Genomic DNA, 13197 nt, shown 5'->3' with positions numbered 1-13197 from the left:
CGCACGCACGCTCACTTGATCATTCGCCCATTCACTCACTCACTGGCTCACTTGATCATTCGGCCATTCACTGACACTCTCGCTCTCTCACTTTATAATTCGACTACTCACTCTCTCGCTCGCTCACTTTAGCATTCGCCCACTCACTCTCTCGCTCACTCGCTCATTTTAGATTTGCCCACTCACTTTCTCGCTCACTCGCTCATTTTAGAAATCGCCCATTCACTCACTCTCTTACTTTATCATCGCCCATTCACTAACTCTCTCACTTTATCATTCACCTATTCACTCGCTCGCTCACTTTATCATTCGCCCATTCACTCACTCTCTCACTTTATCATTCACCCATTCACTCACTCTCTCACTTTATCATTCACCTATTCACTCGCTCGCTCACTTTATCATTCGCCCATTCACTCACTCTCTCACTTTATCATTTGCCCATTCACTGACTCATTCATTTATTCACTCACTCACTCAAGTCCCTTATATAATAATTGCCCTTTTCACTTGCCTATTCAATACATCTCCAGATGTATTTTGTGCGTTTGAGTGTACTGTGCGTGTGACGCGCAAGATGGGCGAATGTGCATCGGCATGGTGACAATCGTGAGCAGGCTGCTGCTACCAGCCCAGTGACCCAAGTTCCATTCCCAGCCACGGCTACCGTCAGTGATACCCGAACCGGTCCTCTGCACTCCCGAATCACTAATCCACACCGACACAGCGTGGTGAAATATGGCGAAATGCCCCCTTGTCCAACGCAGCTTGGGTTGCCCTTCATCCAGCGGCTGACAAAGGACCGTACATGTGTAGTGTTGTAAAGGACGGACTCCTAAACTTCTTTATGGCACACACTGTTTATCATCTTAATACACAGTCCCTATCACACAAAGGGGTATATGGTCCCCTCACCCGTTACCCTGAGGAGGTACAGCCTCCGGACCTTGCAGGCTATCTAATCTCCCTGCTCTCCCAGCGTCCTCTGGCTGGACCTAGGGGATCTCTCCCCGACCACTGGTGACACTGAGCCCTAGCCCTGATAAGGGCTGGAGGGCTTGGTCCAGGGTCCTAGATGTCTTCGGCCGACTTGGGTCTTCGTGTAGCAGAACTGGCCAAGAGCTCTCAGCGCTCCGGCTTTTATACCTGTTCGTGGCCGGGTTGTCCAATCCCCGGCCACCTTGTGGGACCCTCCGATTGGTCCTTCCCAATCTGGCGTTTGCATCCTACCTCTCCCCATTTGACCCTGGCCGTTTGATTGAGTGGGAAAACCTTGTTTACGATCCGCACTCTCACAGCTTGCGAAACAGCGAGTAGTTAACACCACTACACATTTATAATAATTTAAACCGCACAGTATTCACACACTCTCGGAGAGAGATGGAACAATTCAGAGGCGCGAGGAACCACAGACAGGCGAGGAACGCAGCAGCCAAGCGATAAGCCGGCACTAAATCCCTCTCAAACCCCCCTAAGCTCTGCCGTCCTCTATATATTAAGGTGTTATCGGGCAAGTACCAAACATGCGAGGGAGAAACACTCTATCCCACACAAATGGAACATGTGTAGTTCCACATTTGCTGTACCGCATTCCCCTGGCAAGGCAAAGCATGGCACCTTCCTGGAAGCAGGTGGAAAGGGATTTTCACAACGTCTGTGTGACCCACCAACCCTCGCAACTCCCCAGTGCTGGATTACAGGACACGTACGTTAGCCGCCGCCACCGCACGGCTAAAACATTTTAACGCAAAAAAAAAACTAAAAGCTTTTCACCGTTAAATTTCCTTCACGACGACGACCGTGACGACGCGCAGAGCTTCAAGCCCCGTCGATCCTCGCCACACGATAAATAAACATTTGCAATGCGACGCTAAACACGAATTGCAATCCTCTTCCTGATCTTCCACCTCGGGGTCCTCCTCCTGGTCTTTCCCCGCCTGGTCCCCCCTTCTGATCGTCCCGTCCTCCTCCTGATTTTCCCGCTCTTTCTGCTTGCTGCCAACTGCTTCACCCTCCCCTGCAGTCCCGCAACTCCCTCTAGACCCTGACAATCTGACCCCTCCCGGCACCTGCGATTAGCACGGTTGGCTACGTACGGTGCGGAACACGTTCGACACACAGATGGCGGTGCGGCCTTGCCGCGGAGCCCGTACCTTCTCCCGGTTCTTCTCGTTGCGCTTTGCTCCGCTCTCTCCCTGCTTCTCCTCGCGCTTCAGCACCTCCTGAAGCTTGGCTTCTGCCACCACGCTCTCCGAGTGGAAGGTGTGGTAGTCGCGCATGCTCTGGACACGGACGGGCGGGCGACACGCAGCGTATGAACAACAAACGCCGTCGCGGGGCGGAAAAGGAGCGTGTCCTGGGTATCACGCGGGCGCATAATCCGCGCGCTTCGTGTTATCGCAACTCGGTCTGCGTGAGTCTACGGGTCTTTTTAAAAGACTGTTGGGTCCCTCCCACGGTTGCCTGTTCCGCTCCCCCCCATCAACCAGAACGCGTTCAGGTGCATGGGCCTGGCGGAGATTTGCGTGCGGTTGTTTTTGTCGCCAAACGGTCTGCAGCGGGCCTTTGTTCTTGTGTACAGAATTTTTTTTTGTAAAAAAATAAAATTTGTTGTGGGTCCCTATGTGAGTCTATGTGTAGAGGAGCAGTGGTAGGAAGTGAGGAATCGGCAGGAAAGGGTGGGATGACGTCATAGCTTGACGTCATGTATCCAGAGGGGCAAGGTACTTCGGGGGGGAACCCGGGGTGAGGGGCGGGGTCGTTGTGGGTAGCTAAGGGAACGGAAAGACACGCCGAAATGGAAAGACACGACGCTCAGCACCGAGTCCCTCGTCCGAGGAAAGAGTGGGATTAGTGGGGAGCTTAGGTTAGATTTCGATTTAAAGCTTTCGTGACTGCAGGGATTCATCTTCTTGGTTCTTTCGGTAAAGTCACGTAGAAGGGAAGTAATAAAATAATAAAAATAAAACATAAAACACATTCTTCACCTGAGGACGGCTGCTTGCGTTGTGGCCGAAACGTCGTGAGAATTATATTATTATGTTTTATTTTTATTATTTTATTACTTCCCTTCTACGTGACTTTACCGAAAGAACCAAGAAGATGAAGCTTAGGTTAGGACAGGCCAAGGAGTTAAGCGGGTACCGGGACGGTCCACGGGAAGGACCAAGTGTAGAGGTACCTACCTCTGCTCTGATCCTGTGATCCTGTACGTGAGCGTGGTAGTTAATAAACTGGCAATAGCCCTTACGGAGAAGCTCGTCACCGTGCGAGTTTACACCTCTACAAATGTATCGCACCGGGTTGAGACCCTCCACTCATGACACTGGAGGACCCCGGTGCAATCACTGTGGTTGGGCAGCCGAGACCGAGACTAAAATCCTGGATTCCGGCGGTGACGGTTCAGCGTCTTTGGAACTCAGTGTGTTCCTCAGCCACCCCGTGACGATAAAGAGTTGAAACGGAACCGACGACGATGAACGCACCCCGTTGAGTTCTTGCAGGGTTTTGAACAGTTCATCTTGCACCTTCTGAATGATCTCCTTGCTCTGAACACGGCGAAACACAACAATGACAATGACGGTATTCAATAAATAACAGTAATCATCAACAGCACATAATAATAATAGGGTTTTTCCACATTTTTTTTTTCTGGCGACAAAACTGAGACCTTTTTCAAGAAATCATGTTTACATTAACCACAATACCTGCAGTCAGAATACAAGGGTGGGGGGGGGGGGGGAAACCCTTGTCAAAGCCATCTCTCTTCGGCATACCTCAGCAACTGTTTTCGCTGTGGTGGTCCCCACCTGATGAAGGACGCTTGTGTTGCGTCCGAAACGTCGTGTTTTAATTTAGTTGTTTTCACTTTTTTATTTTAATTTGTATCTTTTATTTGAAATTTTTATTTTATTTTATTATTATTTTCTACCCACATGACTTTACCGAAAGAACCAAAGAGTATGGATCCTTGCAGTCACGAAAACTTCAAATCTAGATGATCACCATGTCGATGACGATGACAATAATACCCTTGACCATGATGATGCAGTCAATTAAAATAACAATTATGATGACCATGATGACAATGAAAACAACAATGACGATGACGACGATGATGACGTTGAAGATAATGACGTGTTATCGTTAACACCGAGACAAAGATGATGACAAGTCTGACGCCAATAGACGTCGACGATAATGACCGCGACGATGACCGTGTGTCAATCAGAGGTCACAAACGGGTTTTGATTCCTTACCCGTACCCGTACCCGGCCGCACCAGGGTCGCAAACGGCTACCCGTACCCTACCCGATACCCGGCTACCCGTACCCGGCCGGGGTACGGGTAGCCGGGTATCGGGTAGGGTACGGGTATCGGGTACCCGGTTGCGACCTCTGGTGTCAATGCTGCCGGTGACAATGAACAACAATGATGACGACGGTGTGGATGGAGCTGCCGCCGTCACCCTGCCTTGCGAAGGAGGCGTGTCGAGTCCTCGTAGCTGTACGTGAGTCGGGGGACCACAGCGGAGTTGTACAATGTCGCCAGCTGCATGTGGTCCGCACTCTCGCGCTGAGCCTGCTCCAGCATCAGCTGCCAGCATGTGAGCGGCGTGGGCAGCCCACAGCCCTCGCTGCAGCAGCAGCAGCAGTAAGGATGAGAAAAGAACAAAAGCATAAGTGCCATTGCCATCGTCATGATTGTTCAGTTACTAAACAAATGGTTTATCACGTGGAAATTTATAGCAGCCAAATACTCTAAACTAAACCCTCCTCCTCCTCACCACCACCACCTCCTCACCGCTCACCCCTAAGGAGAACACGCAAACTCCAAATATACAGGTGTCAGGGTCGGAACCGAACCCACGACCTCCTGTACACCAGGCAAAGTAGTTAACATCTCATAGCCACCGTGGCACCCATCATCATCATCAGCATCTCCTTACTGGCCATTTCCATCAGAGATGTGTAATGGAGGCTCAAAATAAGCCGAATAAAATCCTAGTTTTCCACGCTCATGCTCAACTCCTTATACGGGCAAAGGGCGGGGTGACCTGAGAAGTAGTTGGGGCAGGCAAGGGGGTGAGTGAGGCCTACGCGCAGGAGGCGGGACCTACATCGGTAAGAGTGAGGAGGAGGAGGCTGCTCACTGTGTGGGCAGGGATAGTGACGGAGTGGGAGTGGCTATATAAAAGTGTGCGAGGCTGACGGAGCGAGGGTGGGGCTAGCAGCTCGCCACAAGTCCCAGTGGAGCCTCCCAGACACGTGGGAGCATCGGGGACTTGAAGAGAAACCCGACGGAAAGGAAGGCTGAGAGAGGTCCAGAGGCGAGGAAGGGTTAAGGGGATCCCAGGAGCAGAGGTCGCAACCGGGTACCCGATACCCGTACCCTACCCGATACCCGGCTACCCGTACCCGGCCGGGTACGTGTACGGGTACCCGTTTGCGACCGTGGTGCGGCCGGGTACGGGTACGGGTAAGGAATCAAAACCCGTTTGCGACCTCTGCCCAGGAGGGAGAGGGGGGCACCTCACCGGAGCAGGGTGTCACGTGACCCTGGGCGCAGGCGGGCTGCAAACCGCTCGGCGAGGCGGTCGAGCGAGCGTGCGTACTCGTTCTCGATGTCGGCGCGACGACGCAGGAACTCGATGGAGTCGGAGAGCATGGCCAGGCGCAGGTCGGCGTGGTGCTCCAGCGTGTGCACGTGCTCCGCCAGGGAAGACCGCAGATCTGGCACGTGGCAAAGACAAAGATGATAATAATAATAGTTCAATTTGTAACGCGCGCAAATTTGCAGACGTAGTGGCCGCAACTCAGAGGCGCGGAGCCAAGCTCAGAGTCGCTCGAAAGCTCGTGGTTGTAGAGGTGAGTTTCTAAGTGTCTCTTGAAGGAGGCGATTGAGGTGATGCTGCGAATGTGCAGAGGGGTGATGGCGTTCCAGACTGTTGGGGCTGCCACCGAGAAGCGGCGCATAGCCGTGACCATCCTGGATCTTGGTATCAAGAGGAGGTCGTGAGTCGCGCCGCGCAGGCATCTGCCGTGTGCTGAGCTGCAAGTTGTCAATAATGAAGAAAGGTACGGCGGGCAGGCGAAGCCTCGACAGACTGTTGATGGGAAAAGTTTTTGAGTCGCCGCCTATGGAGGTCGGCATGGCACACGAGGGGGTGGGTGGCCAGCATCGTGCAAAGGCCGCTTTTTTTTCTCTATCCTAGTAGCGATGTTGACACATTTCACCGGGTACTCATGTGAGGGTAAGTGGAGCGAATGGAGGCCCAGGACAGGTTCAGATCAACATCACTGGTGTTGGCCGAGGAGGAATTGAACTTGGGTCAACGGGTTAGTAGCACTACACGCTAACCACTCCCTACCGCTGCCCACAAGCACAACACAAGCACAAAGACAAAGATCCCCCGTGAAGCCTCAAGACTTTTGGGGAAAGTGCCGTCGGCAAGCACCAATGAAGGGCGGCACAGCACGAACACATCTTCTTGGTTCTTTCGGTAAAGTCACGTACAAGGGAAATAATAAAATAATAAAAATAATAAAACGCTGTCTTCCCGACAGACCTGTTCTTCACCTGAGAACGGCTGCTTGCGTTGTGGCCGAAACGTCGTGAGAATAATTTTATAATGTTTTATTTTTATTATTTTATTATTTCCCTTCTACGTGACTTTACCGAATGAACCAAGAAGATGAATCCCTGCAGTCACGAAAGCTTTAAATCGAAACACAACACAGCTTCTTCAAGCACAATGAAGTAGGGCCACTGCCCGAAACATTGCCTCTTGTATATTTTCCCTTTGAAGACGACACTGTTATTGACGAATGTGTTCAGGTGTTGGGTTATTTGTGCTTGTGCACCATTGCCAACACAGCAGCGGCATAAGGAATGTTGTCATTCCAAGATATAGTTGAACTTATTCAGTTACGAGAATAGGTGTTCCCTTTTTTTCTGGCAACAAAACAGTTGTGTTAAGATGTTAAAACACCAAACTGAAACCTTTAACAAGGAATCATGTCTGCATTAACCACAATACTTGTGGTCAAAATGCAAACAAAAAACACTCCGATAATATAATATATGGCATTGTTTTTGAAACGTATTGGTCCACATCAGAGACAGCTTTCTTTTGAGCCTAGTCTCAAAACGGTTTTAGACCAGAGGATGCCAATAGGCGTACATCACAAAGACAATGCACCATCAGAGTAATGAGAGCTCGGGGTGAGCATCTACATCATGGGACCTCCTTTGCCAGTACCAAAATTAGAGAATAGGTTTTCCCCTTTTTTCTGGCAACAAAACAGCTGTGTTAAGACGTTAAAACACCAAACTGAAGACCTTTTACAAGGAATCCTGTCTGTATTTACCACAATGCTTGTGGTCAGAATGCAAAGAAAAAAAACCATACTCAGATAATATCTGGCATTGTCTTTGAAACTGATTGAAATTGAAAGTTTGCTCTTTTCACATCTTAACACCCGTTTTGTTGCCAGAACAAAAAAGGCGAAAACCTATTCTTATATTTTGGTACTGGCAAAGGAGGTCCCGTGATGTATTCAGTTACAGTTCAAAGTGTCTCGAAGAAAAGGGTCGGTGACAAATTGACCTTCCACATTCCTACGGCAGGGCCTGGTTTAGTGCAGCGACCAACCACTGATTGACTCACACACAAATGGTGCCTTATTTGTTGTTGTTGTTGTGTACAAACCCTTGAAAGTACAACTGGCTGAATGAACAGTTTGCGTTGGAAAAAAAACGTGCAACAGTGAGTGGGCGTGGTCTACGGCACACTGCAGCCAATCACACGCGAGTGGTGGGGTGGGGGACGTGGCTTACGGCACACTGCAGCCAATCACACGCGAGTGGTGGTGGGGGGGAGGGGCCTACAGCACACTGCAGCCAATCACACGCGAGTGGTGGTGGGGGGTGTGGCCAACGGCACACTGCAGCCAATCACACGCGAGTGGTGGTGGGGGAGGGGCCTACGGCACACTGCAGCCAATCACACGCGAGTGGGGGAGGGGCCTCGCTGCCCTTTGAAAAAAGGTGCCCAAACCAGTTCTACTGGGGTGCATTCCGCAAAACAAGTGTCAAGGCAAGATCAATGTAAAGTGTGTCAAAATACATATATATACCGTCGGGTCAGCAATCATGCCTGAAATTCCACCACTGATGTCCTCTTATTTCACCCGCCCCCCCATGTGTGCAGATACTACTGGCTATATTGCATGTAGGGTGTGTGTAGGCATATATTGCTATAAAAAAAACATTTATATTTTTTGTGTGGGGGGGGGGTGGGGGTCCACATTTGTTGGAACCTTGTTGGATCAACTTTTTTGCTCCACACATCTGGAGGACTGGCGGGTCCACGTTCTATAACTGTTTGAATCAGGCCATTTCTGAAAGGCTCTTATCATTTAGTTGTTTGTTGTAGTACAGAGTTAGACTGATGGCCTTAATCTAAGTTGTCTTGTGGTTGTTGTTGGTTGTTTGACTTGCATCCCACTGGGATTTTTGCACACAGCGTTGGTGTACGGTGCTTTTTCTGCAATATTTTGCTGTCTTTTTTTACATTTTCTTTTTGCACTTAGTCACATATTCATTTTAAGATGTTTTCTTGTTCATGTTTTAGTTTTTTGTTTGTTGCGGTTGCACCCGATTCAAGAGCCGAATGGCTCACAGGGCTATACCTAATACATGAACTTGAACTTGACGGACAAAGGGGACAAACGGAGCATCGGGCTTTCATAATATCACCGCACTAATTTGCGTTGGCAGTGCTGCTCCAGCACAAATAACAATGGCTCGTCAACAGATCGGCCAGAGAGACAGAGTGGATAGTGAGAGTTGGAGTGACCTTCAGGGTTGGCGGCCACTGCGCTCTGCTAAGACTTTGACAACTGCTTACAAAAGGCGTTGTTCTGTGTTGAAACGACTCAACATCGCAAAGACAGGCGCAAAGGCGGTGGCGCTGTAAACCTCAGAATTAAAAACAAACTGCAAATTGCAATTTAAGGGGGAAGACAGAGGAGTTGGCTGATGAGTTTCAGAGTCTAGCAGTGGGGGAGGGTGATGGAGGAGTGTGATGGTGAAGGAGTGTGATGGTGATGGAGTGTGATGGAGAAGGAGTGTGATGGAGAAGGAGTGTGATGTAGAAGGATGGTGATGGAGAAGGAGTGTGATGTAGAAGGATGGTGATGGAGAAGGAGGGTGATGGAGGAGTGTGATGTAGAAGGATGGTGATGGAGAAGGAGGGTGATGGAGAAGGATGGTGATGGAGAAGGAGTGTGATGTAGAAGGATGGTGATGGAGAAGGAGTGTGATGTAGAAGGATGGTGATGGAGAAGGAGGGTGATGGAGGAGTGTGATGGTGATGGAGAAGGAGGGTGATGGAGAAGGATGGTGATGGAGAAGGAGTGTGATGGTGATGGAGAAGGATGGTGATGGTGATGGAGAAGGATGGTGATGGTGATGGAGAAGGATGGTGATGGAGAAGGATGGTGATGGTGATGGAGAAGGATGGTGATGGTGATGGAGAAGGAGGGTGATGGTGATGGAGATGGAGAAGGAGTGTGATGGTGATGGAGAAGGATGGTGATGGAGGGTGATGGTGATGGAGAAGGATGGTGATGGAGAAGGATGGTGATGGTGATGGAGAAGGATGGTGATGGAGAAGGATGGTGATGGTGATGGAGAAGGATGGTGATGGAGAAGGATGGTGATGGAGAAGGAGTGTGATGGTGATGGAGAAGGAGTGTGATGGTGATGGAGAAGGATGGTTAGAATGACGGTGACGTTTGGGGGCTGGTGCTGTGGTAACAGGATTAATGTGACTGCGAGGTGTGTAATGCATGTCCGGGGTGAAGGGTTAGAATGTAGGTGTGGTTCAGTGGTGGTGGTGGCGGCCTTGGGACACCTGCGGAGTCACGACACTTTACAAAAGCGAGACCTACATTACAACGCACACTCAAGAAAAATACAGACCAAGTGAGAAAAAATGGAACAGACGCTTTGAGATATTAGGAAGTATTGATGCAAATATGAATGAGGGAAACAGACAGGGTGACGCTCTTTCGCCAAAGTAACTATTTACATCTTCTTGGTTCTTTCGGTAAAGTCACGTAGAAGGGAAGTAATAAAATAATAAAAATAAAACATAATAAAATAATAGTGAGAATTATTTTATTATGTTTTATTTTTATTATTTTATTACTTCCCTTCTACGTGACTTTACCGAAATAACCAAGAAGATGAATCCCTGCAGTCACGAAAGCTTTAAATCGAAATTTAACTATTTACAGCGACGTTTGAATATTTTTTTTTATCTTCCAAATTTTACTCGCAGAAGTGAAGACGTACAAGTTGATGCTGACACCACGAAGCATCTGAGATTATTGATGACATAGTCATTATAATGTCCAATGGGGGCATGAATAGCAGGAAGTGTTAAAATGACATAGGCAAGGGTTGCAAAATAACGCAGAGAAATTTGTGGAACTCCAACTTCCTCTTGGCTGCGACGTGGTTAGGAAATGTCAGGGCAGAATGTGGGTTAATTAACTCGTTTGTGCGATCATTTGACCATTATGCCTTTTGTGTGTGTGTGTGCTGGATTTTCTCCAGGTTATCTGCTTGCCAGCCACGTGCAAAACACTCCTCTGTCAAAAAATAAATTGGCCAAACATCCAAAATGTCGCAGGACACTTCTGAAAAATCATTGGTGTCATGGTGAGCCTTTCCTTTACATGGAAACATTTGCAATCTCTACATTTTGACCAATCATAAGGCATGTGATGCGTGTAGAACGTTACGGTTAGGATTAGGAAGAGGGCTGTAAATTGACAGAGCGGGTTATCAGGATTACGGTTCTGGGTTATGCTAAAGGGTTGGGTTACGATGAATGTGACAAGATAATATTACGCCTGTGTTTGGTGCGGCGGTGCAGTGGTTTTGCGCTACCGCATTCACCGCTGATGTTAGCTGCGGCTAACATCAGCGGTGAGTGATATGCCGGTCCTGGCCACTCTCAATTCACCGAACCCTGCACTGACCAGCGTGGTGAGATTTGTCCAAACAACCCCAACGAAATATACAGCTTGCAGAGAGGCCTTCATCCAGCAGTGGATGTATCGTGGCTGATGACAATAGTTCTCATAAGGATGTCCTCCCACTGTTCTGCATGGGTTTCTTCTGGGTTCTACTGTTTCCTTCTCATCAGTAAAATAAACAAACCAAAAGTCACCTGAAACTTGCTCAATTTAGAATCACAGGTTGCAACATCGGCCCATACTGCGAAAACTTGGCAGAACCCTCCTGAATAAGAGTCTTGAGACTAAGCGAGGCTTTCCTGCGTAAACAAGCATACTCATGCAAGGTAGGGTAAAGGTCAAGATTAAGGTACAAGATTATAGTAGCCGCGAGTGTGAATTAAGGGTGAAGGTGTGTTTGAGGGACAGGCAGGCACAGCCAGACCGACTGTACGCAAGCCCAACTTTGCCTACCCTCAAGCAAGCCCGTAGAAGTATCCAACACCTGAGCTATCAGTTGCGTTCAGCTTGGCTGCATGCAACGAAATCGCTTGTATAGGGACGACTCTAAATGCCAGTTTTGAGCGGTTACTCATTTGCTTTAATTTTTCTGGAAGACTTTGCAGTTTTTTCCTGGATTTTTCTGTTTGCGCATAGTCACATAGTCACTTCAAGATCTTCTTGGTTCTTTCGGTAAAATCACGTAGAAGGGAAATAATAAAATAATACAAATAAAACATAATAAAATAATTCTTTCCAACAGACCTGTTCTTCACCTGAGGACGGCTGCTTGCGTTGTGGCCGAAAAGTCGTTAGAATTATTTTATTACGTTTTATTTTTATTATTTTATTATTTCCCTTCTACGTGACTTTACCGAAAGAACCAAGAAGATGAATCCCTGCAGTCACGAAAGCTTTAAATCGAAATTCACTTCAAGATGTTTTCTTGTTCATGTTTTTGTTTGTTACGGTTGCAACCGATTCAAGAGCCGAATGGCTCACGGTGCTATACCTAATTAATGAAACTGAAACTGGTTCACGCACTGCGCCTTTTAGCACTACGATCACTAATCGTGTGCACTACGCACAACCACTCAAAGGAGTTGGCCAAACATCCAAATGTAGGGCGACAGAGCTTGGGCGATTGTTGGCGCCAGTTCTGGCTGCCTTCCCGCTCTGGTTTTCCCGCGCCTCGGAATCTAAGGCAACTGTGCAGAGCGTTACCAGTTCATAACTCTAACGATACTGACCAGGGTGGGGGTGGGGGCAGAGGTCGCAACCGGGTACCCGATGCCCGTACCCTACCCGATACCCGGCTACCCGTACCCGGTACCCGTTTGCGACCCTGGTGCGGCCGGGTACGGGTAGGCCGTGAGTTACTGGTGAGTCACCGTTTGTCACTCATTTCCCAACGTCTTGGCTCTTCTCACAATTCAAGTTCCTAGAATCAACCCACCCGCACCTGCAACATGGCTTCATCCCAGAGGTCGCAATCGGGTACCCGATACCCGTACCCAGCCGGGTACGGGTGTAGGGTACGGGTACGGCCGGGTACGGGTACGGGTACCCGTTTGCGACCCTGGTACGGCCGGGTACGGGTACGGGTAAGGAATCAAAACCCGTTTGCGACCTCTGGGTGGGGGTCACCAGACGATGGGCGAGGCTCTGTTGTGAGGGGCGTGGCTCTGTTGTGAGGGGCGTGGCCATGCACTGTAACCACACCCACTCACGGTCATCGTTGCACAACTATTAGCTCAGATGGGCGCAAAGCAGTCACGGGCGATCGAGTTGCGTGGTTTCGCGGACAGATCTGGTTGTGAAACCGGTCGGATTCGCCGTATGACCATCAGACCTTGAAAGCTAAGCAAGTTTGAGCCTGGATAGTGCTTGGATGGCAGACGAACAAGTATGTAGGCAGGGATTGTAAGTGCAGCAAAAAATTGTTTTAATATATATACACTGGATTCAGTTCTGGGTCTCCCCGCCCGCACTCTGCACCAACCAACACGAACCAGGTTGGTGAAGTATGATCAAGTAATTCTCACTCCCTGCACGGCAAGGAGTGGGCCCTCATCCATTGAAACAATTTTCTCCTTGTACGCAGACCCACAAACTTACACAAAAGTCCCCTAGATCTCCAGGTTTCCATAGTTTATACAACGCGTAC

The 13197-nt window shown here is 49.1% G+C and overlaps 1 protein-coding gene across 1 annotated transcript in view; it reads right to left on the bottom strand.

The window, feature by feature from the left end:
- The window catches only part of LOC144947334 (SLIT-ROBO Rho GTPase-activating protein 1-like), a 55330-nt gene that overhangs the window by 21708 nt on the left and 20425 nt on the right, over window positions 1-13197 (bottom strand). The window contains exons 2-5 of the mRNA XM_078876598.1: window positions 5537-5732; window positions 4474-4636; window positions 3486-3548; window positions 2154-2282 (exon numbers count right to left, since the gene is read on the bottom strand). Coding sequence (XP_078732724.1) covers window positions 2154-2282; window positions 3486-3548; window positions 4474-4636; window positions 5537-5732 — 551 coding nt within the window. The remainder of the gene's footprint in view (window positions 1-2153; window positions 2283-3485; window positions 3549-4473; window positions 4637-5536; window positions 5733-13197) is intronic.

The sequence above is a fragment of the Lampetra fluviatilis genome, chromosome 44, assembly GCF_964198595.1.
Source record: "Lampetra fluviatilis chromosome 44, kcLamFluv1.1, whole genome shotgun sequence".
Lineage (NCBI taxonomy): Eukaryota > Metazoa > Chordata > Hyperoartia > Petromyzontiformes > Petromyzontidae > Lampetra > Lampetra fluviatilis.
This window is presented reverse-complemented; position numbering and strand designations above follow the sequence as displayed.